At 39.8% G+C, this 25,831-nt stretch overlaps 1 protein-coding gene across 1 annotated transcript; it reads left to right on the forward strand.

Moving 5' to 3' along the window:
- The first annotated feature begins 6,588 nt into the window (after positions 1–6,588).
- Positions 6,589–9,487, forward strand: adra2db (adrenergic, alpha-2D-, receptor b). The gene has a single exon (XM_085477949.1). The coding sequence runs from the start codon at positions 6,977–6,979 to the stop codon at positions 8,246–8,248; it is 1,272 nt and encodes a 423-aa protein (XP_085334075.1). The 5' UTR covers positions 6,589–6,976; the 3' UTR covers positions 8,249–9,487.
- Positions 9,488–25,831: the final 16,344 nt, after the last annotated feature.

Genomic DNA, 25,831 nt, shown 5'->3' on the forward strand with positions numbered 1-25,831 from the left:
CGGTGGCAGGATAAACAGGGCTACATTTCATGCTAGCTGTTTAATTTTAATGGTTGGAATGTGCACACGGTAGACACAGATTATTTTGGAGACTTTAAAAAAAAGAAAAGCATATGCAAGCAAATTACTTCATTTTCATAGCCCACAGGGGGTGCCATAGCCTGATTATAAGACACCTGTTGTGAAGGCAGTTTTCTTTTTCAAGTGTGAAAATGCTCAAATTTGACATGAGACTACATGCAGTTAGTGGTGAATTTGCATTGGTGCTTGAATGATAAGCAAGTAACCATTTGAATGAATGTTTAGTAGGTTAATTAGTTGTTCACAGTTGTTAGCGTGCTAATACACATAATAGTGAAACTGTATTGTATATATGTACATATGACCTGGGTCCTGCGGTCAAATCCTGAATGTCCAAAGATAGAAGAAAGATCTCATAATCATACTGCATATAGACCAGATGCATATTTTGCCAGAGGAAAGCACAAATTAGATCATTTTCACTTAAACAGATGCAGGGTGAACCCATAGACTGATCTTTCCATCATATTAGCCTCATAAAAAAACAACTTTTCAAGGTCCTTTAGGTCTGCTGAGGCTAATTTGTTGTTTCTGCATTTTTCTATATGAATAATAGTGATGCCAAATTTGCTTGACTAATAACAGGCCCCCCTCCCCAGCATTTCATGAGAGAATTTGATACTTTTTCTCAATAGGGTTCAGCTGGAGCTCAAGACATTTTGGAGCAATTTCCTAGCTTTGCTTATAAAATCTGGCGGATTCCTCCGTCTCGGATGTTAAGTCTACATGATTGCCACACATTTTCTTCAATATTTGTCGGAAAGCTTTTCTGCAAGTCAAATATAAATGCTTTCTAGTCATAGTAAATATTCCACTGCAGGCTTTCATGTTGCTCTGTCAACTACATATCTTATTGTAAGATAAGGTTATTTGTAAAGTACCCACGAAGTGTTTTCTATTTTCCACACAATTACTTTCTCAGATGTAATGGATGCAATACTTCTTCGAGAAACATTACTACAATTAAAAAGAAAAGAAAAGAAAATAAAAGAAGAATAAGATCTCATAATAGAGTACCTGAGAGCCCACTACTTGTCTGATAGTGATAGTTTGTTATACATGTTATGTAAGTCCTGTGAGTTCTGAGTCATTCCTCCCTTTTTCTCAGTGTCTCCAAATGAAGACAAAATTGGGACTTTCTGTGAAGTTTTCGGAGAAAAGACTATTTGATGCAAAAACTTTCACACTTCTTATGGCACAGGAAATTGATCCCACTGCTGAAGATAAAATGAGGTTTAATGTGCTTAAGACCCTTATTCCACACCCATTCTTTTTCATTTTCAGCCCAGGGCAAAGGGCCACCATGGCGTTAACTAAATTACTACAAATGCTCTGAAAGTGAGCGACTTCTAACCAGCTACAAATGTGTTCTTTCTCTTAAAATGAGAAGGGCGATAATTCCCTGATGTGTTTTTGCAGGAAGCCTATTCTCTACGGCCCTGGAAGTGACTTTTAAAAGCGCCTTCCTCTACTGTGCACACAACCATTAAAGCTCTTTATCAAAGATGTAGCCCTTTATGCCTCGTTTCGATTCACAGAGCAGCTGATGAAACAAGCTGATCAGTTGCTAATCTGAATATATTCAAAGTAAGTTTAATGATCTGCAAAAAATATGCCATGCCTGCTTAATTATTTGAATTAATTTTATTTTTTTTAAAGAGCCAATTCTATTTTTTCTTGCAGTGAAATTGATGTAATTTGTGATATTTTTATTGCCGTTTTGGCATCAACAGCTTTCTTAACAAAAAGCCATCCTGAATTTCAGCTGATTGCTTATAATTCAAGGTGAAACTTCTTTCAGGGAATGTGGTGACATGCATGACCTTCAAGGATTCATTAATCTGGTCACGCTTTCGCATTCCAGGGCGGTTTTGTCCAAAGCTGTGGAAAAATGTGAGGGAGATCTTGTTTGTTTGGGACACAACAAAGGTCAGCAGTCATGTATTTTTCGCTGACCTGCCGGGGCTCCCGACAGCAAAAGCGACAGTGGAAGAAGGTGGGAGATGTGGAAGATGAGCAATCTGTGGAAAAAAACAAAAAGACATGTGAATCACAGTGTAGCTGTGACACACATAGTCCTTCCCACACCCGAGCTATCTCCTACAAGCAGACACATCCAAAAGAGTCAAGGATCCTGTAATCACACATGGAAATTAAGATGGATAGACTGTACAGTATTTAAGTAATCATACCGGGTCATGGCTGATTTTTTTGCAGACTGAATTCCCCAAAGAAAGTGTTTACTATCACAAATCACCTGCAGCCTGAGATGAGTTTTTCACACGCCACCTCGGGCCATTTATTCCTGGAACGTTACATAACGCAGTAGTGGGTTCTGCTTGCATTCAGCCAAAAAGCCTCTTTATAAGAAAACAGGAAGGTAAGAGGATTGAGGCAGCAAGGAAAACACAGTCATCAGCTGCAACCTCTATAAGGTGCCCTCCCAGGGATCTCTCTGTTTTATCAACATAAAAGGGCATCCCAGGGGGGATAGGTGGGGAATAGTGGAGGTAAATAATCACAGCCTCATCATATATCCAGAAAAAAAAGCACTTTTATTGGTAATTCTGAAATGTAACATTATTAGGCACAGTAAACAAACGATTAGCTTATTGAATGAATACTTTGATTTACTCTTTATTGTATCTCCAGCAGTATTGGAGCTTCTGATGTATCTCCTACCCGCTGAAAGGTGCTAATGGTTTAGTCCAAAAGAGAAAAAAATAGTTTAGCTTTAAAGAAAAAAACCGCATGATGCTAACTGTGACAAGTTCTGGCGGAAACACACTACAGCTTTCCAGTAATGTTTTTGGCCTGAATTCTAATTGATGTCTGAGCTATTGCACATGTCAAATATAGCTCATAAGGCTATTATGCACTTTTAAGGCGCTTGTGATCCAGAGCTTTCTCCAGTAATAACTTAGTCTGACAGAAGCTTAATAACTTGGACTCAGTTAAATATGTTGATACTGGTCAGTACTGAGAATTTTACAGCGTGTTTTTTTTTTTTTTGGCTTTCCCTTTCAAAAGTTTGATTTTAATGCATCTATGTTTCTACAGACTGCAGTAATGGAGTCTTATTGTGAAATACAGTGCAGTCTCAGTATGGGGTGCACACAGTGCTTACCAGGTTTTTTCTAATGCTTAACATGAGTGTAAAATCTGTCACACATATGGAAAACCTCACAGTGACTCACAATATTTACATAATGCACTCGCTGCAGATGCATCGGCTCACATATATTTGTTAAGTTACTTATTCCTGTGACAATAGATACAATGTTTATGCCCTACAAGCCTGCATATGTACTGAGCCCTGACTGTTCACACAGTCTTGTATTTCCCATAAACAATGTTATCTACGTTACTGTATGTCATAATAACATGCTTCTGCACTGCTTTTCATCATGTTGGTTTCCTGTGAGCTTGGACACACATCAGACCAGTGTGGTGGTCCAGTTCCTTGATTGCTAAATTTCCTTAGCGATTACCTTGGAAAGCGCCCACGAAACTGATAAGTGTACACACAGCAGCTATTCAGCAGTGAAATTATGGTCAGCAAGCATGTTAATAATCACTGCTAAGCTAATGAATATTTTCTGTGGGCAGTATTTATCACTAAAAACACATTACTCAAAGTATTACCTGCTGGCAAGGACAGAAGTTGTTGAATCATGGTGCACACCCAATGATTGATGAGCTGATGAGATTAAAGTCGGTACGGATGCTGGAACATGATGTGAACACTTTTCCAAACTTCAGCAGAGATTGATGCATCAGAATTACAGCTAGGGTGGACAGGATAGTCTTAAACACACTGCTGCAAGAGCACCTCGACCCAGAAAATCTTCTCGAGGCTTCTGATGTGCAAGCACACACATCGAATGTGCCTGAAGTGCCGTGCTATTTCTCCCATGGGAACACACTGGCTCCTAACACCTCTGCAGCTCCGGAGACCAGCTAAAATTTCATACCATGACAGTAAATGAATCTGGCATCTGCATTACAGAGTTGTCATGTGTGTCACCGAGATGTCAAGCATGTAACATTTTAAGCAGCTTATTAGTTTTGCCTCCTTGGTAATGGATTTTACTTTGAATTGGAAAGTGAAATTGTCTGAATAGCCAGTTGGTAAGATTTGTGTCAAATTTGGGGAGAAACCTTCAGGACTTCAGGATAGCTTTGCATTTATATGCACACCTCACTATGTCCGATGACTGCAGCATAACAGGAAGCTGTATCCAAAGAGACAGGATGTTGGGTATTGTTGCACTGCTTGGAATAGAAATTACGGAAGGCTTGAAGGAACATGTCTGTAAGTGTTTTTTATATATAGATTTCCCAAGTTCACCCGATAATGTTCTGATTAGGTTTTTTTTTTTAGCTTATGTCATGCTATTGTATAGAAGAGTGAGTGAATTGTGTTATCTCATAGCACAAAAGAATATATTGACAAGCTTGTTCAGTGACTTTCAGCTTTAGACAGAATTTAAAATTATATAATTGTTCATTTTGAAACCAGCAAAGTGCAGAAATGGGAAGACAAAACTGTTGTCATGAGAATTTGTTCTCTTTTGAAAAATTGTCTGCAATGTTCTCTGCAGAGAGCAAAGCTAGTTCACAAGCATCGGTGCTGATTAGACTAGATTTTATCAACATCTGCAAGAAGAAGATGTCAAAACAGTTACATCATTTCTTTTCACCCTGTGGTTTAAAGATGCAGAAACAATAGTAGCATTTGGTTATACATTGCAAAACCACTGTATGAATATGCAACATATTGTTGGAATATTAATGCAAACACCTCGTAAATAAGATGTCTAATCTAACCTGAACAGCTTGTCTTTGTGTTTTTGTCTTTGCAAACTTAATATGAATTCATTATTGTCCCTTTAGTGTTTAGAAAGCTGAGAAAGAAAGATATTTAATTGCATCTTCCATCACAGAATTGCAAAACTAATAATGCTCATTTATAATAATGGTAATTTGTAGGCAGTTCTCTTTTAAAGAAAAAAAATGAGGTGCAATAAAGACTGTTTTTTCTGCTTGTAAAGGCTGTTTGAGGGTGCTGGTGACTGAGGTCAGTGTTTTTCCTGTTTTTTTTTCAGCAGGTAGACCCTTTAGGGTACATCTACCACTGACCACTGATATGTGGTGACAGTTGCCCTGCTCTTTAAAGCTTTTTTTTTTAAATTTTCATACTGTGGAGAGAGGTTACAGAGAGTGAGCGGGAAAAGAGTCAGGGAAACAAACATGTTCATGTTCTTGAGCCTTCAAGCGTGGACACAAACGTACACCTAAAAGCAGCTTTTATGTTGGCATCCGTGTAGGTTTACCTGCACTGGAAATCCAATAATGACAGGCTTCTGCCACATGGTATTTACTCATATACTTTAAAATCCCAAATAAGTGAAGCACTTATGTGTTGGGCAAAGCTACAGTCTGTACACCAGAGTACTTCAAAGTGACCCCTCTTCTGGCCTTGTGTGCACCTTTCTGTTTGGCTGGTACATTTTTCATAAACATCCCCTGGCTGTATGTCTGGTTGCCTAACATAGCTGCATATGTGTTATATAACTGAACCTCCAGAGCAAACAGATGGAAGCACCGCAGCAACAGGTATTACCTTCACTGTGCCAGCATAGAACAATTCCAGATTATGATTCATGAATAATGGATGAGTGCAATTGCACATAAACAAGTTAGGCCTTCACAAAAGTAGTTTACAATGATAGATGGGCATCTATGCTTCACTGACAAAATTCATGCACTGATCAGTGATCACTGCTTCCATTAAAGCTATTTTAATTTGAACACTTTGCCCTCCTAACTCATCACCTGCAGGGTTGATAAAGTTCAGAGAAACCTCCACCTGTGCTGTTTTACCTCTTGTTCCATCAGGGACTCTTAATGATGGTGCCATCACAAATTATTCAGGTTTTTCAAAGAAAAATTATTTCTGATGCAACATACAGTGCTTAACAAATGTATTCACCCAATCCTATACCCAGAATAATGTTTCACCCACATCTGGTTGAATGTTATGCTTGATTCATTTCTGACTTCTCAGAGTAGTCCCTTGTGCCAGCTCAAAAAATGTGAATTTAGCATTTTTATTTTTTTTTTAGTTCTGAAGTTTTTGATAGATTTCTAAAATATTTGCGTGTCCTTGTTTTTTTTATGATAATACATTGATCAAGCAGTGTACTTATATATTGATAAACAGCGTGGTAGGAAACCTCATTTTAAAGGATGAAGGAAAAACTCGCACGTGTCTATTTTTTCCTACTGGCGATTTGGTTTGAACATGTAAAGCAGAGACATTAAATATGAAGAAAGAAAAAAATATTAAGGACAAAAAGCAAACTTTAAAGTTTTAAAGATATCTCTTCTCTCTCTCTCTCTCTCTCTCTCTCTCTCTCTCTCTCTCTCTCTCTCAGTTTAGAAATGGGCTGGTTCTCTCGGTGATGTCACCTCGCTCCTGTGTGGACATTTATTCCACACAGTGTGCATCTCCCGTTCGTCTCCATAGAGAAGCGGTTCACCCTAACGCAACTAGCATTACGCATGACATGGATGCCGCAGGAGCGAGTTTATTCTCGGAGTCTTTGCGGATTGTGAACTCTGCTCCTCTCGCAGTTTTCTCACACAGTCGACATCTGATGTGCGTGTCGGATCTCCCCAAAGGACGTGTGTTAAACAGTTTGCTGTTTCAGGAGATCACGTCTGCAGCCCCCGTGTCTTATGTGGGCTGCACTCGATAGTGACCCGGAGCTTTACGCGCAGCCGATCCCCATGCTTTAGCAACACAGCTCAGCGCACTCAACCTTAGATGTTTCGAAAAAGAACAGGGTGAAATAACAAAGATGATACAAACGGACATTTTGCAGACAGAATGGATTTAACCCAGCTAAGCCTCTTGTTGGGAAATGTTTCCAACGTTGAAAACACCACCGACGCACCGTTCGCTCTGCCACACACAGAGGCAGCCACCGCACTCATCATCCTCGTGGTTACAGTGATCATTTCGGTCACAATTGTTGGTAATGTGTTGGTGATTGTAGCGGTTCTTACTAGCAGGGCTCTCCGTGCCCCTCAGAACCTTTTCCTGGTCTCTCTTGCATCGGCGGACATCCTGGTGGCCACACTAGTGATCCCCTTCTCCCTCGTCAACGAGGTAATGGGCTACTGGTACTTTGGAAGTACTTGGTGCGCCTTCTATCTCGCTCTGGATGTGTTGTTCTGCACCTCATCCATCGTTCACCTGTGCGCCATCAGCCTGGACCGATACTGGTCAGTAACAAAGGCGGTTAGCTACAACCTGAAACGGACACCTAAGCGCATCAAGTCCATGATTGCTGTAGTGTGGATAATATCTGCTATCATCTCCTTCCCTCCTCTCCTCATGACCAAACACGATGAACGGGAGTGTCTGCTAAATGATGAAACCTGGTACATCCTCTCATCCTGCCTGGTCTCCTTTTTCGCTCCCGGTCTCATTATGATTCTGGTATATTGTAAAATTTATAAAGTTGCCAAGCAGCGCTCCTCCACCGTGTTCGTGGCTAAGAATGGCCTGGAGAGGCAGCCCTCTCAGTCAGAGACCTGTTTTGTCAGGAAGGACCGGTTCGAAATGGAGAGCCCTAGCAGTCAAAGCTCCGGCAGCCATCCGCAAAAGCAAGGGGAGCTGGACGACATCGACCTGGAGGAGAGCTGCTGTGCATCGGATACGAAACCCCGACACCATCGCTTCACCAAGCGAAGGAAAGTAGAGGGATCGGACAGTTGTCCACCCCAGAACTGCCGACTTTCCTGGGCTTCAGCCCGGGCGTTACAACTTTACCCGGAGCAGAAGAACCCAGCTGGGCGACAACAGCTGGCCGCAGCCAACAAGACCAAAGTGGCCCAGATGCGGGAGAAGCGCTTCACCTTCGTCTTGGCGGTAGTGATGGGGGTGTTTGTGCTCTGCTGGTTCCCCTTCTTCTTTACTTACAGCCTGCATGCTATCTGCAGAGAGAGCTGCTACATCCCCGCCGCACTTTTCAACCTTTTCTTTTGGATTGGCTACTGCAACAGTTCTGTGAACCCCATAATCTACACCATTTTCAACAGGGATTTCAGAAAAGCTTTTAAGAAAATCATATGCAGGACATCAAAACGCACATGAAAGGTTGAAAAATAATTTTCTGGCTCTCAGAAACATTGGGAAGAAATCATAGTATTATAACTTATTGATCTTGGCTGACTATTCTGCTACTCCATCATTTAAATGTAATGTTTAGCATATTAAAAATATCCAGTGTTGTGTACACATTAAATTGTCTATAATTGAAATAAATCATTATATATACTTGACCATTCCTGCAGCAAGCTCAGATATTTCAGGGCAAGGGGAAGTCATGGTCACGTCTGTTGCTGGACTCTGAGTGTTGGCAGCTGGTCACTGTGGGTGCCGAGATAAATAGAAGATTAATCTCCAGCATGGAGATTTTGACTTTTTTTGTGATATTGAAGAGGAAAAAAAGTGCTGAATTCTGCATGGATGAAATGTTTGGCATTATTTCAGGTAATTCGTGTAGCTTTCTGTGCTTTCTGCAGTTAAAGGTACAGCAAGGTTATCAGCTGTTTCTTATCAGTGAACCCCTAAACTTATGTAAGAGTGTAATCTCACACCTCCGCCATGCTATCACACCACCTCAGGACCAGAACAATGGCTGAGCTGAGGCCTGCATTTGCAGAATTGATTGCACACGTCTCTGTATTTCATTTCCCTGCAACTGCTTAACATTTTGTCATTAAATATTTTAAGATGCTGTTAAACATGCAGTGCCAACTTACTATACATATCGTTTTTAAGTCTTAGACAAAAGCCTCCTGATGGATTTGACATATTCTTGAATAAACAGAAGAAGAACACTCAAAATAACAAAAGTAAAAACATTTCTGATAAGATCTCAGGACTGGTTTAATCCACTGTGAGCTCTCTTTGGTTAAAAAAAGAGTTTAATATCTATAAGTCAGGCCTCACACTGTGATGCTAAGCTTTATAAAGCTGTTAGATTACCACTTTCTTAATATAGTGAAAAATCTGCAGAAGAAATCATTCATAAGGGACAATTCTTCAGTATGTGATTAAAAAATGATTAATGCATTGGTACAACTCGCATACATAGGATGGGAGTGTTATTAGAAGACTGTATTTGAACTTCCCAACACTGTTTTCCATACAACATCAGACTGTGGTCGGTTGTTGATGCATGTGGGATACAACGTGTATGTCATATGGTGAATATATCATGAAGGACCGCGCTGAGTATAAATACACTATTTATATCCTCTTAGGAATGTCTTCAAAGCACTCCTACTGCTCACTGGCCCCTCGCCAAAGATAATCACCCTGTCTGAGGGATGTCATGCTGAAAAAGAGAAAAAAAAATGAAAGCAGTTTTTGTGAAGTATGCTCACATTCACAAGGGTATTGTTAAAATACTGTCAGGAGAAACAAGGGTGAAGATGGCTGCATATTTTCTTTTCTTTTAATGTGAAATACCATTTTATTTATGAAGGGAATCAGAAAGTCCGAGAGGAGTGTTGTTAGCGCAAGGAAACTTTATCTCAGAGGGATTCACAAACTCTCGAAAGAAATTAAACGTCTGGGTCAAGTCGCACTTGTAAGAGTCGGTGTAATTAGCTTTGTTCCTTCATCACATTTAGCAGGATGGGATTGATGCTTATTTATCTGTGACTTAATGGGATGTTGCTGTACACATGTTACATGTAACCTGATTTCTCCAGAGAACAAAATTACAAGTGCATTTTTCATTACCTCAAAATGAAACACTCATATTTAAATTATTTGCTGATAGTAAACTGATTCATGGCTGACAAGACACCCAACTCCCTTGTTAAATCACACTTCCGAATTCAATTGTCTTTTGTAATCAGCTGCTCAACTGCAGCAGGATTGGGGCACAATACTTTTAATTAGCTGTAGTGTTTTCTGACGCTTTCATGTGCACTTCCTCCAGGCAAGTCTCTTCAAATGTCAGCGCAGCTCTGTTAAATCTTTTGAAAGCGAGCGCTTGCAATATTACATTACAGTGCTGTTATTTTCCTTTGGTGACCCGGGAGGAAAGTATGACAAAGCAAAACATGGAGAATTTTCATAGTCCTTCACCAGTCGTCGCATAAACGCTCTGATAGCTCAACTTTTATTCAAAACCAAGCCTGTGGTGGCTTTTTGTGTTTTGCAGATTTGAAGCTCTACAGTCTGCACAACAATCCACAAACTCTTTTCCTTATCCCAGAATGTAAACAAAGTTGGCGACTGGCTCAGGAAGGGAAGCAGAGCTGCAGTGACCCTTGACCTCCTAAACTCTCTTCTAAAGACTTAATGAGAGCAACAGAACAACTGGACAGAGCCAAAACATTTCCTGATGTGGACTGTTGACAAAAAAAGCCCCACTCGAGCCTCTTAATAGGGGAAGAAGAGTGAAGATTTGGAGTTAAAAAAACAACAACATTTTTTTAGAGCCAGAAAATTTTGCAAGGTTATTTGCAGTCCTAATAGTCAGAAAAGAGACAGTAATGAATATTTCAAGATAGGTGCGCTGCAGAGAAAAGTGAGCGTCTTAGGAAAAGGGAGAGAGTGGAGAAGGGAGCAGTTGCTTCTTGTCGTCTGCTACATTACCTTGTTTATCACACAACGGAGCATCTGCAGGTAATTGCTTTTTTCAATTGTCTCTAACAAGATAAGGATTAGAGGCAAGTGAGGCCAAATTTCGACTCAATCTCAGGAAGCTGTGTATCCAGAGAAGGAGACCTCAGTATGTCATTAGTGTAAATCAGCTGGTTTCATGTCTGAGCGAGGGTGGAACTGGGCTCATGTCTCCAGGGTGTTCTGATATATCGCCCTGCTAAACGCAACCACTATGTGACTTGAGTCGACAATATAAATCACACCGTACTAATTTAAAGATGATAGTGGTATTATCTGTGTTCGAGAGCAGATTTTACTAACTGAATCCCAGTGACGTTCATATTGCATTTTAAGATATTTACTATTTACTATACTATGTTTTGTATTTTCCGTAGAGATTTGGAAATTAAAATATTATTGTGCATTTCCCTTCACTGTGGTGAACATGGGCACTGTTTAGATAGAGCCAGTCCAGCAAACACTTTCCCCGCTGCTGTGGAAAATCTGTAGCACGGCGAGTTTGCTGCTAAATCTGCATAAATTATCCTCAAATGACACAATCTACTCCAATTTGAATAACAATACAGTGGCCGGAAGTTTAAGAAAGTGGACTGGATCACTGGTTTTAAAATTGTCTTATGATTCATCGTCTGCTTTATTCCTTTGATTCTCAACAAATAAAGAATGTGTATAAACAAAGAGAAATATGTAAGCCATGTAATTAGTCATAACTGATACAATGTCGCTCATTTGGACTGAACGTTTACATCATGCTCGGTGGCTGTAACTCCTTAAAACAAAACTATTTTCCCCCTTGTATGTTCTCATACAGAAAAAAAAACATGTCTGAGGGGTGACTAATGACTTGGACTGTGCTGGAAATGTTTTAGTCCCCAAAGACCCAACTAGGACACGTAATCTGAGTTATCTCTGCTCTGGTACCTGCCTTATTATTTGTTATCCAGGATTAGGTACAAAGATAGTTCAAAAAGTAATGAGTAGTCATTCTAGGAGACAACTTAAGTTTACCTCCATTTAACTCCAAACTATCTCTGATTTAAATGTTTGGTAGTGATGAGGTAATGATGTAATAATGATGCAATAAGGTGGAAAAAAGGTAATAATATTTATTGCCCATTTATATAAATTTCAGTGAAATATCACTCAGGTATGATGATAGTTGACACATTACTTGGTTATTTGACATTACTTTTGTAGAGTGGTAATAACTTGTTATTACCATATTATTACCCCCACACAGCTGTAATACAAGGTGATACTTAAGTAACGGACTCTTCATCACTACATTCAGAACATTCAGGGACATTTGCACCTCTCTGAGTTTATATTCATGAATTCCTCCAGAACTACAGGTCTAAAGTATTGCACCATCCAGATAGAAAGTGGACAACAAGGCCTTCTGAATGCTGTGTTGCTGCTAACTGGCTTTACACATCAGTGAGTGAGAGACACTGCATCCATCCATGCACAGTGTCTCATAAATTGCACACAATTCATGAGAGACCAAATCTTTTTATCCTCAGACAATATTTAAACTCAAACAAAACATTTGTGCAGCTGCTTCATTTGGGGAAATCTCTGCTACATTTCTCTCACAATCTGGACTGTTGTTAACATGCTCCAGTGCTTTCCCTCACTCCTGTGATGAGACAGATAACTCGGGCTGATTATGCATTCTGCTGGACGATGGTGCATCTCTGCCAACTGATTATTATTTATTTCTATCATCACCGGTAAACACACATAAGACAAACACACTCTCAGCTCTCTGCCAGGCGCTCGTCTGTTTCACACATACAGGGAGAGTAAGTAAAGCATTAAGAGGATGTTTGTGACCTGCGATAGCCTACATAGTCTTTAAAGCCTATGATAGCCCAGATAGGATCTTTCACCTTTAAAACAGGAAATGAACTGGACCTGCTGTTTAGCAAAGGTATGTCACTGTCACACAACAGGGACACTGCACTCTGAATATCGTTAGTTCACTTTTAAACAACACATAACTCACTGCTAATTAAAATAACTGTAGTCTGAAACACAGCAACCTCCCTGCCTTTTGACCCTTTTATATTTCACCAGCATCCAGATTCATAAAAGCATATATGAAACCATTTTTTCCTTTCAAGGCTTGTTTTATGAAGCACTAGTAGGGGTCGCTTCCTGCAGTGTTTTTCTAAGTTGAAACAATTTTTGTGGCGGCACCTGCAGCAATAACACTCTGCTAACTAATATTTGTATCAAAAGGAGGATGAATATTAGAAATAATGAAAATGGGAGTTACTATAAAGAGCTTCATGTGCATAGAAATAAAGTCTGTGTTATTTCCTCAGGCAGGAGGGATCGGCTCTGTTGTTTTTCACCACCGACAGCAACAACAACACTTCGGCGCATACTCTCTTCTTCCCCAGTTTAAATGGATATGAAGGATGGGTGTAAATGCTGATGATTATGAGTTCACATGTATGTTTTTCTTCTTTTTATTTTACTGAAGATATTAAATAAGTGGCAAATAAAAGTAATCTTTAAGAACTTCTTCAACAGTATTGATTGCATTTAGTTCTTGAATGACTTACAAGTAACTCACCGAGGCTGCTTTTGCTCAGCGTATATATGTGTGCAGTGATCATGAAAGATTTCTTTTGGTGTCGAGCATATCAAACATAGCCTTCAAAAACTCACATGCATGCGACAAGCTTGTGCTTGCAATACTCCGGTGCAGGCTTTCAGCTCTCCTAATCCCATAAGAGAGAGGATGTTTTTTTTTCACTTTCTTAAGCTACAGTAAGAAGAGGATAACGCGCTTTTACTCCTGTCCCTAAAAGGATCAAATTCACATAGCCTTGTCCATAATATTTGATATTTCAGGGGTTTAAAGAGAGAAAATAGAAAAGGAATTTAGCAAAACTTGTTGTTTTATCTTCAAGAAAAAAAAATGAAAATCCATTAAAGCATTAAAGCAGCATTTATCAGCATTTTAATTATAATGTAAAAAGATCTCAAAAAGAAAATGACTATCGTGTGACTGTATAGTTTCCCCATGCCTGAAGGAGGATTATTGTTTTGGTTTTTGATGATATTCTTTCATCCGCCTTGTATGGTACAGCTCCAACACCAAACATCAGATAAATTTAAACTACTTGCAGATTGATGAAACCAGATTAGCATTTAGCAGCTAAAGACACGAATATTTCCCCAAAGAAATGACACCAAAACACAGCTGGGAGCTGGGTAGAAATTGGACTTTGATTCATCAAATGGTCGGCAGCAACAACTCCAAATAGTTGATAATGTTGCATCATGGCTGCTGGGTAGTTTGAGAAGTGTTGCCAGCACATTTATCAGAACAGCTTCATGTAATAACAACACATGAGAGCTATTCTTACATCACCTTTTTGCTCTGCCCCCAAGAAACCAAATAATGAAGGTTTTACTATTCAGATTATTACAACCTCAATTCTAAACAAAACTGGGAAGTTGTGTAAAACATAAGTAAAAACTGAATGTAATCATTTGGAAACATCATAAACCCGCATTTTATTCATACCAGAGCATAGAAAATATGTAAAACATTGAAACTGAGAAAAAATATAAATTTATGAATAAAATTCGATCATTTTGAATTTGAAGAGACATATCTCAAAAGACGGCAGTGTTTACCACTCAACGTTTCATTTACCATGAGTGTGGGAACCATCTGGGAACTCTGGGAACCAGTTGCTGGAATGTCCATTCTTGTCTGATATAGGATTCTAGCTAACAGCTAACAGTGAAGGAAGTTGTGGGAAGGGTGGAAGAGGGGTGTTTTACCCTTGACCTCAGTCCCTGTGGCCAAGAACTGAACGCAGTACTGAAGAGGCCACACGCTCATTCCACAAGACAATCACCCATAAAAATTTGGATGTTATGCATCAGTTTCATAAACTTATTTATCATGCTGTGCATTGATAGTCAAGTCCACTGTTAAGGTTGTGTGTTATTTTAACAGTTCTAATCCAAGATTGTGGAATAGTTACTCAAGCATTCACCCGTCACTCCCCGAGGGGTAAGAAGTCACTTGGGTCATTTAAATACAACCTGCAACCTCTCCAACACCAACCAAGCATAGGATTTACAGTCATTTTCTTTTCCATTCTTTTATCTCATTCCCTGAGAACGTTGGTCAGCGTTCCCAAGCTGGAGCTAGAGTGTAAAAACTGAAAATATATAGACAATTTAGTAAAATTCAGAAATTCTAAGAAAAGCAGGAAGTAATAACTCAAAGCAAGAAGCTGATTGAAGACGATGGCTGAAGAGAGCACAGCTGCAAAACATAGCAGCCGTTCATACGTAATGGAGATTGTCACAATTCCACTGTGGCATCAAAATAAGGGCAGGGGAAAAATGCAGGAGCAATGAAACGTTACTCTGAGGAAATAGACCAATGTCCTGCTGTGAAAACAAGGCAAAACAGTCCAAACAAGGGGACTGTTTATTTCCATGACATTGACGCTTCTCCACCACATCGATTCGCCTCCATCTCCCTTTGCTTATTATAATGGATTGGATTTATATAGCGCTTTTCAAGGCACCCAAAGCGCTTTACAATACCACTATTCATTCACTCTCACATTCATACACTGGTGGAGGCAAGCTACAGTTGTAGCCACAGCTGCCCTGGGGCAGACTGACAGAAGCGAGGCTGCCATATCACGCCATCGGCCCCTCTGGCCAACACCAGTAGGCAAGTAGGGTAAAGTGCCTTGCCCAGGGACACAACGAGCAGGACAGAGAGCCCGGGGATCGAACCGGCGACCTTCCGGTTACAGATGCGATTCCCAACCCCTGAGCCACGGTCGCCCCCCTATTACTATGTTCCAGGTTCCATCTTGGGACCCCTTCTGTTTAACATCTACATGCTCCCACTGGCACAGATTATAAACAACAACAAAATAAACTATCACAGCTATGCAGATGACACACAAATATATATCACAATGTCACCAGGAGACCGAGGCCCTGTACAGGCTCTTGGTAAATGCATTGAGGAAATCAATGACTGGTTGTGCCACAATTTTCTCCAGCTAAACAAAAACAAAACTGAGGTAATAGTCTTTGGCGCCAAAGAAAAACGATTACAGGTCACCAGAGAACTTCAATCTATACAGCTAAAAACCACAAACCAGGCGAGAAATTTGGGTGTAGTGATGGATGCAGACCTAAACTTAGAAAAACACATTAAGACAATAACAAAATCAGCTTACTATCACCTCAAGAATATTTCAAGGATAAAAGATCTGATGTCTCAACAGGACCTGGAAAAACTAGTCCATGCATTCATCTTTAGTAGGCTTGATTACTGTAACAGCATCTTTACAGGTCTACCTAAAAAATCAGTCAGACAACTACAGCTCATTCAGAACTCTGCTGCTCGAGTCCTCACTAAGACCAAAAAAGTGGACCACATCAGTCCAGCTCTGAGGTCCTTACACTGGCTGCCTGTCCGTCAGAGGATAGACTTTAAAGTTCTGATGCTGGCCTATAAAGCTCTGAATGGTTTAGGACCAAAATACATCAATGACCTCCTGACCCAGTATGAACCATCCAGATCCCTCAGGTCATCTGGATCCGGTCTTTTATCAGTTCCCAGAGTCAGAAACAGACACGGAGAAGCTGCATTCAGCTTTTATGCTCCTTATATCTGGAACAAACTCCCAGAAAGCCTCAGATCAGCTGAAACACTCAGTTTATTTAAATCCAGGTTGAAGACTCACCTGTTCTCAGCTGCATTTGAATAAAGCACCAAATCCACACTTTAAGCTTAAATTTCAAAACTTACATTTAACTACTGATTTTATCTACTGTTCTGATTTTATCTGTTTTGATTTTATATACTGTTGTTTGTTTGTTTGTTTGTTTGTTTGTTAATTAGTCAGTTAGTTTATTTGCTTGTTTTATTCAATTTTAAATCATGCTTTTTATTTGTTCTTGTTTCTAATGTCTCTGTAAAGCACTTTGAATCACCTTGTTGTTGAATTGTGCTATACAAATAAACTTGCCTTGCCTTGCCTTGCCTTCATCTATCTGCCTTGCAAAATAAGAGAAGGTTCATATTCCAGGACCTTCTGACTGTATTGGAAGAGAGATAAATGGAACTTATTCTAAGCATCAAGAGTTTGGACGTGTGAGAACACAGGAAAAAACTGTTAGTTCTTTTTGCACTTTACGCTGCACTCGCAAATATATCATCTTGTGCATTACCATTTCACACAATAGCACCGAAATTCAAAAGCAAAGCTCTTATTACTCATAACTATTTTGTCAAGAAGTGCACACCATACTGAATAGGAAGCCTTTCATGGAATTTTAACTCTGACCCAGACTTTACTTTTATCGGGGTGTAGATGATGAGATTTATCACCTCGCACTTGGCAAGCTCTCTGAGAGGAAATTCATCTTTAAAAATAACCACCACTCCAGCTCAAGAGGTAAACTTCCAGCCTATAGATATCTGGTATTTGAGAGCTATGCAAGGAATTCCCAGATGAACAGCAGCTCATTAATGGACTTTGGAAAATGTGATTGTGTATTACTAGGGGTAATTTTTTAAGTGTTACCTGGAACTGAGTGTTTTTGCAGTTATAGCCAGTCTATTACAATAGTAGTGAAACCTTCTTTTTCTCTGAGCATGAATGAAACTATCCACACTTACAGGGCCAGGGGCCTTTTATTAAATTTATCTGACAACAATAACACCTGGTAAATTTGGAGGCCATGTGTTGACACTGACCTCAATATCATACGTGTTCTCCAGTTTTGGATTCATTCCAGCAAAGTGGGTCAGACAAAAGCTGAACTTCAGCAGCACTGGTCTCCAAAGTAGGATGCAGCGTGTGATTTCAGTAACCTCACTTCACCTGGCACCTGCCATTGTTCTGACATAAACGGTAGTAACCAGACCGAAAAGCAGCGCACATTTCGGTGCTTTTTTTCGGTGCTTTTTTTCCCCTGAGATGTCATACACTTTGGATTCTAGCCAATCATTTTACCTTTCCAAGGATAGTAGGCGGGCCCAGGTACGTACGTTCTTTTAGAGCAGAGCTACAAATTAAAAATGCCCAAGGCGAAGCAGTCAAAAGTGTGGCTGTACTTCACAGCAAAAGATGCAAACTCAGCAGCCTGCAACAAGTGCTTTAAGGTGATACTGTGCAAAGGAGGTAACACCTCGAATCTGATGAAACACCTTAATGTTGTTCGTGTGTAATTTATGTTGAGTAGGCTAACCACGTTATTAAATTAATGCACGTACCCATCGTAGTTACATGCGGTTGTCTTCTTGTTTGATGGCAGATGCTCCCTTCACCCTGGCCAAAAAGGCTAAAATGACCAAAGAAAAAGTGGAAAACAGCTGAACATGAGAGGTTTTTGGACAAAGTTTGTGTTTTTTCCATTGTTTAAGCACTGCTCCCAGCCAAGAGTGATACCATATATGCCCTATAGCTGCAGAAAAGGCTAACATTTTACAAAAAAACAGCTGAACATGAGAGTTTTTTGGACAAAGTGTGTGTTCCCCATTCTTTAAGCACCGGTTCGAGCACCGTTTAAGCACCGGCACCGTTTCAAAAGTACTGGTTTGGCACCGGTATCGGATAAAACCTAAACAATACCCAGCCCTATGTAAGGGTCCATGTTGTTAAAAGATTCCTCTATTGAGCTGTTGTGACAATGGAGACCATCCGAATTCTTCAAACATTTGAATCTGGCAGCAGAAATGCAGACTGATCAGACCAGGCAATATTTTGATTACATGCCTAAATTGAGCTGACCCCATTTGATTTGCAGAAATCAGAATTGTTATTGGATATTTCTATATCTGCCTTTTTACTGGTTACATGGTATCCACATTGCTTTCTTCACTGCTTGAACCTGTCCTTTACTTGGAGATTTATTAAGTCACGTCTTATCTGCCCATTTTGCTGTCCTACAGTCTAGTATTTAAGTAACTAAATTCTTTTTTAACCACGAAATGTCTGAGAAGTCAACTTTAGAGTCCCGACCTAATCCGCTAAAAATTGAGTGTTCTGCCGGGGTCATAGTTCTGTTAAACTCTAAAGATTTTATTTCTCTGCTCAATATTTCTTCTGCGGCAGTGTCAGCACACAGATGTTCAGTGTAACACCACAGGTCTACACTGTAGAGAATTATTAATCTTTGAGGCCCCTGTATCTCTTTGCTTTTTTTTTTATTCTATCTAAAAACAGTTCCATCATTCAGACACAGCAGACAAAAGCCCTCGGCATTTTAAATTTAGGTAATGGTAATGGGCCGAAAAATGCTATTCTAGATTATGTCAGGGGTATCAGTGATGTGCCACGGGACAATTAGGCTCATAGGGTGTCAATGAGTATTGATTCAAGAGTATGCAGAAGTCTGTTAACCTCTCATAAGCACAAAGCCCAGTGTCACACAGACAGACCCACATGCACATTAGCCCACTGCCACTGTGAAACACTGTCATTTAAAATAGGGAGAAACTAAGAGGAAGATGTGGCTCATCTGTATGCATGTTTATACTGGCACATTTATGGTTCTGGATGTTATGTATGTTCATCTGTTACATGTGTGCTTACATAACCCAGGAAGCCAGTGCAACTCCCAAGTGACTCTGATTGTTCCTTGGATAGTTTTTAGTCCTCCTTTTTGATTCATTTGATAAGATGGAAAGTTAGATAGGATGAACTTTAAGCAGTCCCATGACTCGCACATGTTTCGGATTAATGAATCACATGTGTGTGTTCTTGTATCCATATTTGTACATGTGTGGATGCATGTTGTTACAAGGCCGAGCCCTCCAGCCTACGTTATTACCATGTGGATTAGTGTTTGTTTTACCTCCCAAGGGAGCGCACGCAGTTGTTTTCAGTTAATTAAAACAAACTACCTGCAGTTGTAGCCTCAGGACTTGGATAAAATCAAATATCAACACAGCGTGGTGTCCAGTTACTGCAATTTATGTACATTTTTCAGCATGTGGTCTCAGGAGATGTGTCGTGATTTAATTACAGTTTTTCTCAAATGCTAAAACACATGTCACAAACGTTACCACCAGGTCCCCCAATGTCCAAACACAACACCCTTCTCTAAAGCTACATAAACACAACCACACCTTCCCACTGCAAAACTCAAACTCCCACACCAAGAGAGCAGCTCGAAGCTGTCAAAACTATAAACACTATACACAGCATTACACACTACAGAAAAACAATTGAAAACACAATGCTCAATTTGTGAGAAGGTTCTTTGTTCCATAACTGCCAATGCATATTTTAGAAACTATACAGTAACGGATCGTCGTAGATCTCTGCAGAGGATTAGGCATTTAGATTTGTGAGTTTCATATGAGTAGTATAAATCTATAGAAAATCCTGCATGTACGTACACTACTGTAACACAACTCAATGCAAAAACAGAATCTATTGCACACAACAGTAATCTTGAAAACATGAACAGGGTGTGAAGTTTTTTTATTTACGTTATTCACACCACACACACACCACAATCACTGTGCGGCATCATGTCGCTGAGCTGTTGCTCGCATCTCGTCCGTAATGATGGTGCGAGGTTGTCTTGCTCTCCCTCCTGGACCTTCTCCTCTCCCATGTTGGCCTTCTCCTCTTCCTCGTTGGTCGCTCCTCTTCCTCCTCTCATTTGAACTCCTCTTCCTCATTGGCCTGCTCCTCTTCTTCCAGGGCCAGCTCTTCTCCCTCCTCTGCATCAAATTCCTCTTCCCCTGACTCTGCCTTCATCCATTGTGTTTGTTTGGAACCTTCAGCATACTGTGCACTCTGAACTTGCTTTTACATGTGGGTACAGCATTAGCAACAAGTGTCTTCAATTTTGAGTCATTGTGTGTAGTGAATGACGCCAGGTGTGTTCCCTGTGTTCAAAGATTGGTGACTGTGGCAAGCATTTTGCATCACATGGGCTTTCATTTGAGGATATGAGCAGAGTTGTTTTGCAACATGTGTTTTAGCAAGGAAAAATGTGTTTAGATTTATGAGTACAGAGGGTTGTGTTTTGTGAATTGTGTCTTCATGTGACATGTGTTTATGGTACTGGAATATGGTGGCTACATTTAGTAAATGTGTTTAGACTACTGGTCATTTGGGTTACAGGATTGGCTTTTGTGTTTTAACATTTGAGAAAAACTGTAAAAGGTGGGCTTTTAAAGCAGCTTTTAAAATGTAAGCAATACTTCAAAACTTTACATTTCATGACAGAAAGAGATTCAAAGTACACACCCTGTTGTTCATCCAATTACATACAACACAAATCATCTGTGTGAGGCCTTCCAGCACAGGTAAGACACAGGTGACAAATAACTTGTTTTATTTAGTGTAAGTGCTATGTTGGCTGCTCAATGAGTGGGCAGTATTTCTGCTGCTTCTGGGAACGAAGCTCCTGGAAGGGGGAACAGGTGCAGGGAGGGGACAGCCTGCGCGCCTCGATTAACAAGCAGATGGTGGAATAGGGTTTATCCTGGGCCAGAGAGCGGATTGTGAAAAAGAGAAGAGAAATAGTGAGAGAAATGGGGTTGGCGACACACTCAGACACCTAGACAGGTAAACAAGCTGGAGTAACCTAGGAGGAGAGACACGTAGGAAGGATTAAATGACAAATGAACCGATACCAGTCAGATGATGAGTGAGAGGATGTGAGAGAAAAGAGGAATACATTTATGTCTATGTAACGTATCTGGGCAGTCATATGATGTTTACAAATGATGCCTCCTGTAATTTATGCAACTTTTGAACACGCAAACTTTTGCATATGTTGACTCTGAACTTTTCTGATTCATCTGGAGTCACAAATATGTCAAACTTTTAATTTATTCTCTAATTTGGTTTATGACCCCATACCCAGAAAACTCATTAGTTCCATTAGCCCCACAAGTACTTTGTCTCTTTTGGCAAATACCACCATGCTGACATGCGACATTAAAATGGTGAAAATGATGTGCAGGGAAATGCAAGTGGAGTCCTACTCTAAGGTACAATCACAGAAAATGTGAAAATAGTTGTGGTACCTCATCAGTGGGTCTGTCTCAGCAGTGCTTTGCACAAGTCGTATTTCTTCCCTGCATCTGACTTTTAAAAAGCTTAATCGGTTGTTTTCCTAAAGCTTCACCATTGTGCTTGTTTTATCAAAATCTCACCAGTTGAGTCTCGGATATGATGCTGATTTTAAGAGTATGATGAATATTGCCTTTGGATAATTTTTTCTCAGCCCGTGTATCCATTTTGATTGGTAAAGCAAGCTGATTTTGATGTTTGTCAAACATCAGTTATGGATTCTCAGCTTTAATTACTGTGTTCCCACTGGGCCCAAAACTTTCTCTCCTTCTGTTTGCGCTTCTAGGTTTATTATCTAGCATTATTCACAGTGAATGTCAGAAATTTCAGTTCATACTAAAATGACGGCTCATCTGTCAGACTGACATTCCTAACACCCAGATCTCACTACTGTTTTGGTTAAAAATCAAAGATGTCTGATAATTTTCTCAAAGTTTTCTCAAAGCGTAACAAAAAAAGTACATGTTCTGCTCTTGTAAAGATCTTCCTGTGTGTTTACACTCAACATGACCACTCAAAGCACACCGAACTCGTCAGCTCCTCTGAGTGGATTTTCTTTTACATGTCATCCTGTTCATTACAGCTCGAGGTGAGGATTTGTGTCACAGTGGCTTATTACAATGATGTGTCCCTGTGCTATGGCTATGAATTATGCAATACTCAAATAGCTTAGAGTACAATATATGACTGTGACAGCACTGTAGAAATATGTGGCATTTTATTTCCAGTACCAATTCAGTTCAAAATCCTCCAACAGCGATGCTGTTTACAGCTTGAGGACCTCATCGGGACTGGAGTGTCGTTTTCATGATGAAATTTATTGGAAAAAAAAAAAAACATGGTGGGGAAAGTGGAACCAGCACCAGCACCCCACTTACACACACACACTTACCTCCATTTAAATTTACAGTTTAAGACCAATGTCTCTGTTGTGGTATTCACAGGCAGCTTATACAGAGACAGAAGGCAACAGGTTGAAGATAGTGCTAAAATAATTCAGAACTATCATGCACAAGGGTTCAGTCCTGCCATCCCACCTCCTCAAAATGTCACTGCTTCTCCAGAGTAAAAATAAATAAAGAGACACACAAACTGTTGGCCCTGGAGGAGAAAAAGAAGAATAGATGTGAAATCTCTGTCAGCAAGCCAAGGTAGGCCTGCTTTTATTGCAGCTGAACATGAAAAGCATTCAGATTGACTGGTAAGTACAATGTTAATCAGCTGGGGGATGGAGGCTTATCAATGGGCTCACCTGCTGTAGCGTTTAGTTAGACGGAAATTATGAATTCTCTTCAGCTCAAATAAATGCTGATTGTATAAACCACTTAACCAACTTTTGAGAGCCAAAGCATCGGAAAGCAAACACACAGATTGAGTGCTGAACGAAGGTTACTCGGGAAGAGCTTTTCTTTTAAAAGAGACAAAATTAGCATCTGTAAATAAACAATGGAGAAACTTACACTCTAGTCTACTCTGATGTAGAAGGAGACTTTCAAAGATAAAACCCCACCCCCCCTCACACCGTTTGCCTAATTGTAACAACCATCTTGCTTCAGAGCAACCACCGCTCCTGATAACCTAACCAGCACCACCCTGCAAGCCAAATTGGCAATTAGCTGATGAGCATTTAACGAATAAAACGTCACATAATTCCCATGGGAATTGGTTGACAGAGGACCAGAGCTAAAAGTAGTCCACATATTGACCAAAAGGTCAAGCTTATTACATCAAGTGAATGCTAGCGTTTCTTCCTAATTGCTAGCTATGAAAATAAACAAGTGTATGGGCCTCAACAGCAGGAATAGACACACAAATACCAACTCACAGTGTGGCCATGATCCATGTCAAAGAATGCAAATCCATTCACTTTTTTTTAGTATTTAATTTTATATTTTAAATTGAATTTAAATAAAAAATGAATTTAAAAAAAATGAAGAATTAAAAGAACATAATCTTATTTGACTTCTAAAAAAAGAGACCTTTTCTTTTTCTTGGGTATTAAATTTGCCCAAACTTCTGTATTTCCCTGTAATTTCCACCTCTCTATCCTCTCGTACCACCTCATTCAAAAACACACAACCGTCGTTGCACTGAAACATCTGCGTTCAATTAGCAGGAAGCTTTCAGTGGCAGCGCGCGTTATCGGAACTCCAAAGTTCAAGAGCAGCTAAACATCTGCAGCGCATCTGTCTTCAAGCATGTTTTTACTGTGAGAGAGCACTTTAATCTAAAACACACAACCTGCTCCGTCTCTGTGCTGCATAATGAAGTCTGGTTTTCATAAAGTGTACGTGCAGTCTAGTCACAGTTAAGGGGAGTGTTAAATGGAGTAAAACATAACATGACAGGAACTTTTTCAGTGCGGACATCGTTCTGCTCTCTGGATATCAAAAGTCTTGTCTTTGGTCTCTTGTGCGCTGAGTTACAGGACCCTAAACTGGCTCTCGGACAGGAATTCTCACTGCCTCCAAATATTCCTGTGAATTAATTATTCTGTTCAATACTATATAAGGAAGTAAGTGTTCCAAATTTCGAGCCAATAGATGATGTTGGCTAGGCCGGCTGTTTTTTTCTCATTCTTTCCAACTTAACGTGTACTTACTCCCTGATGTAAGCTTTAGCTCTCTTACCTTACTATAGTAAGGTTGTAATTGTTGTTTTCATGCTGAGACCCCTGTTACTAGAACAACACATTTTGTCTCCCAACACAACAAACAGTGATTGTAACATATCGCTATCACAAAAAAGTGCAATTTTGACTGATGTAACTAAGCTATCAGGGACAATAATTAAAGCCAAAATTATCTCAGCTGGAGAAATGTAAACACACCAGAAACACCTGGACACACAAGCAGCAATCCATTAAGTGTTTTCTAACATAACTCCACACCCTAATGCAATTTACAGTTTTTTCTGAATGCTTAAGCACATTTTTTGTAACTATTGGCTAATTTTGCAAAACTCTTCACACAAATAAGAAAACCTGTCACCCAATAATCAAAACATTGTAGTTCTCTTGCAAAAGCGAACACAGCTAGATTAACTCTTCACACCTTCGTAAAAGTGGTGTTTCCGTATCAAACAGTACACACAAGCCATCATCTACTAAGCACACAATGCGCCAACTGCACACTGATGGTATGAATACAAAACACATCTGGCTTTTGCTTTCTCTGTGCACAAGGTAGGCTATGTCAGTTTGAGCTCATACTTCTGTCATAGATCCATAAGCATAGAGGGATCCAAACTTCAAGTACTGGTGTTTATTCAAACACATCAAAACAAACACAAGTGTTTATTTCCAAGTATAGGATTATTTGCAATCGCCATAATGACTATATGGGTTACTTGGTCTGCAGTGAACATGCTTCCTCTGCCCCCAGCATCTGGTCATCTAGCAATTCTGTAAAGTACAATTTCAGTATTTTTACATCAATGGTATTGGTGTGTTTCTCATTGGCATATGGCAGTGCTAAAAATCTTTGTGCGAAGTGACTGTATTACAGTTTTTGCCCACTGCTTTAACACATTTTGCAAAACTCCGCTCTCTGTGCCAAAACTGTACACACAAGTACACATGACACAACACTGGGAAATATACCATTCACATCTGCACCAAATTGAAACTCTACTCCCAAAACCTAAACTCTGCTGTCAAAACCTGACATTCCTTTGTCAAAATGTAACTCTGTTGACAAAATGACACATACTTGCATCATATGCAAACACTTACAGAGCAGGGGGAACACACTAGTCTTCTTTATATAAAACACTGCAGTCTTTGATTTCCATTGTTTATTCAGAAGGCACATTTACAGGAGACACATTTTCAAACAACCAAAAAAGCAAATAGACCTACTCAATATTGTACATTGCAGTACCATGAATTCAGATAAAGCAAAAAAAAAAACAACAACAACAA

Source organism: Copadichromis virginalis, linkage group LG2 (assembly GCF_057382275.1).
Source record: "Copadichromis virginalis isolate Kocher_CV1m ecotype Utaka linkage group LG2, C_Virginalis_male_GT1.1, whole genome shotgun sequence".
In the NCBI taxonomy this organism is placed as follows: Eukaryota; Metazoa; Chordata; class Actinopteri; order Cichliformes; family Cichlidae; genus Copadichromis; species Copadichromis virginalis.

Coding starts and splice junctions, on each gene's coding strand:
- adra2db (XM_085477949.1), top strand. CDS start 6,977: ATGGATTTAACCCAGCTAAGCCTCTTGTTGGGAAATGTTTCCAACGTT.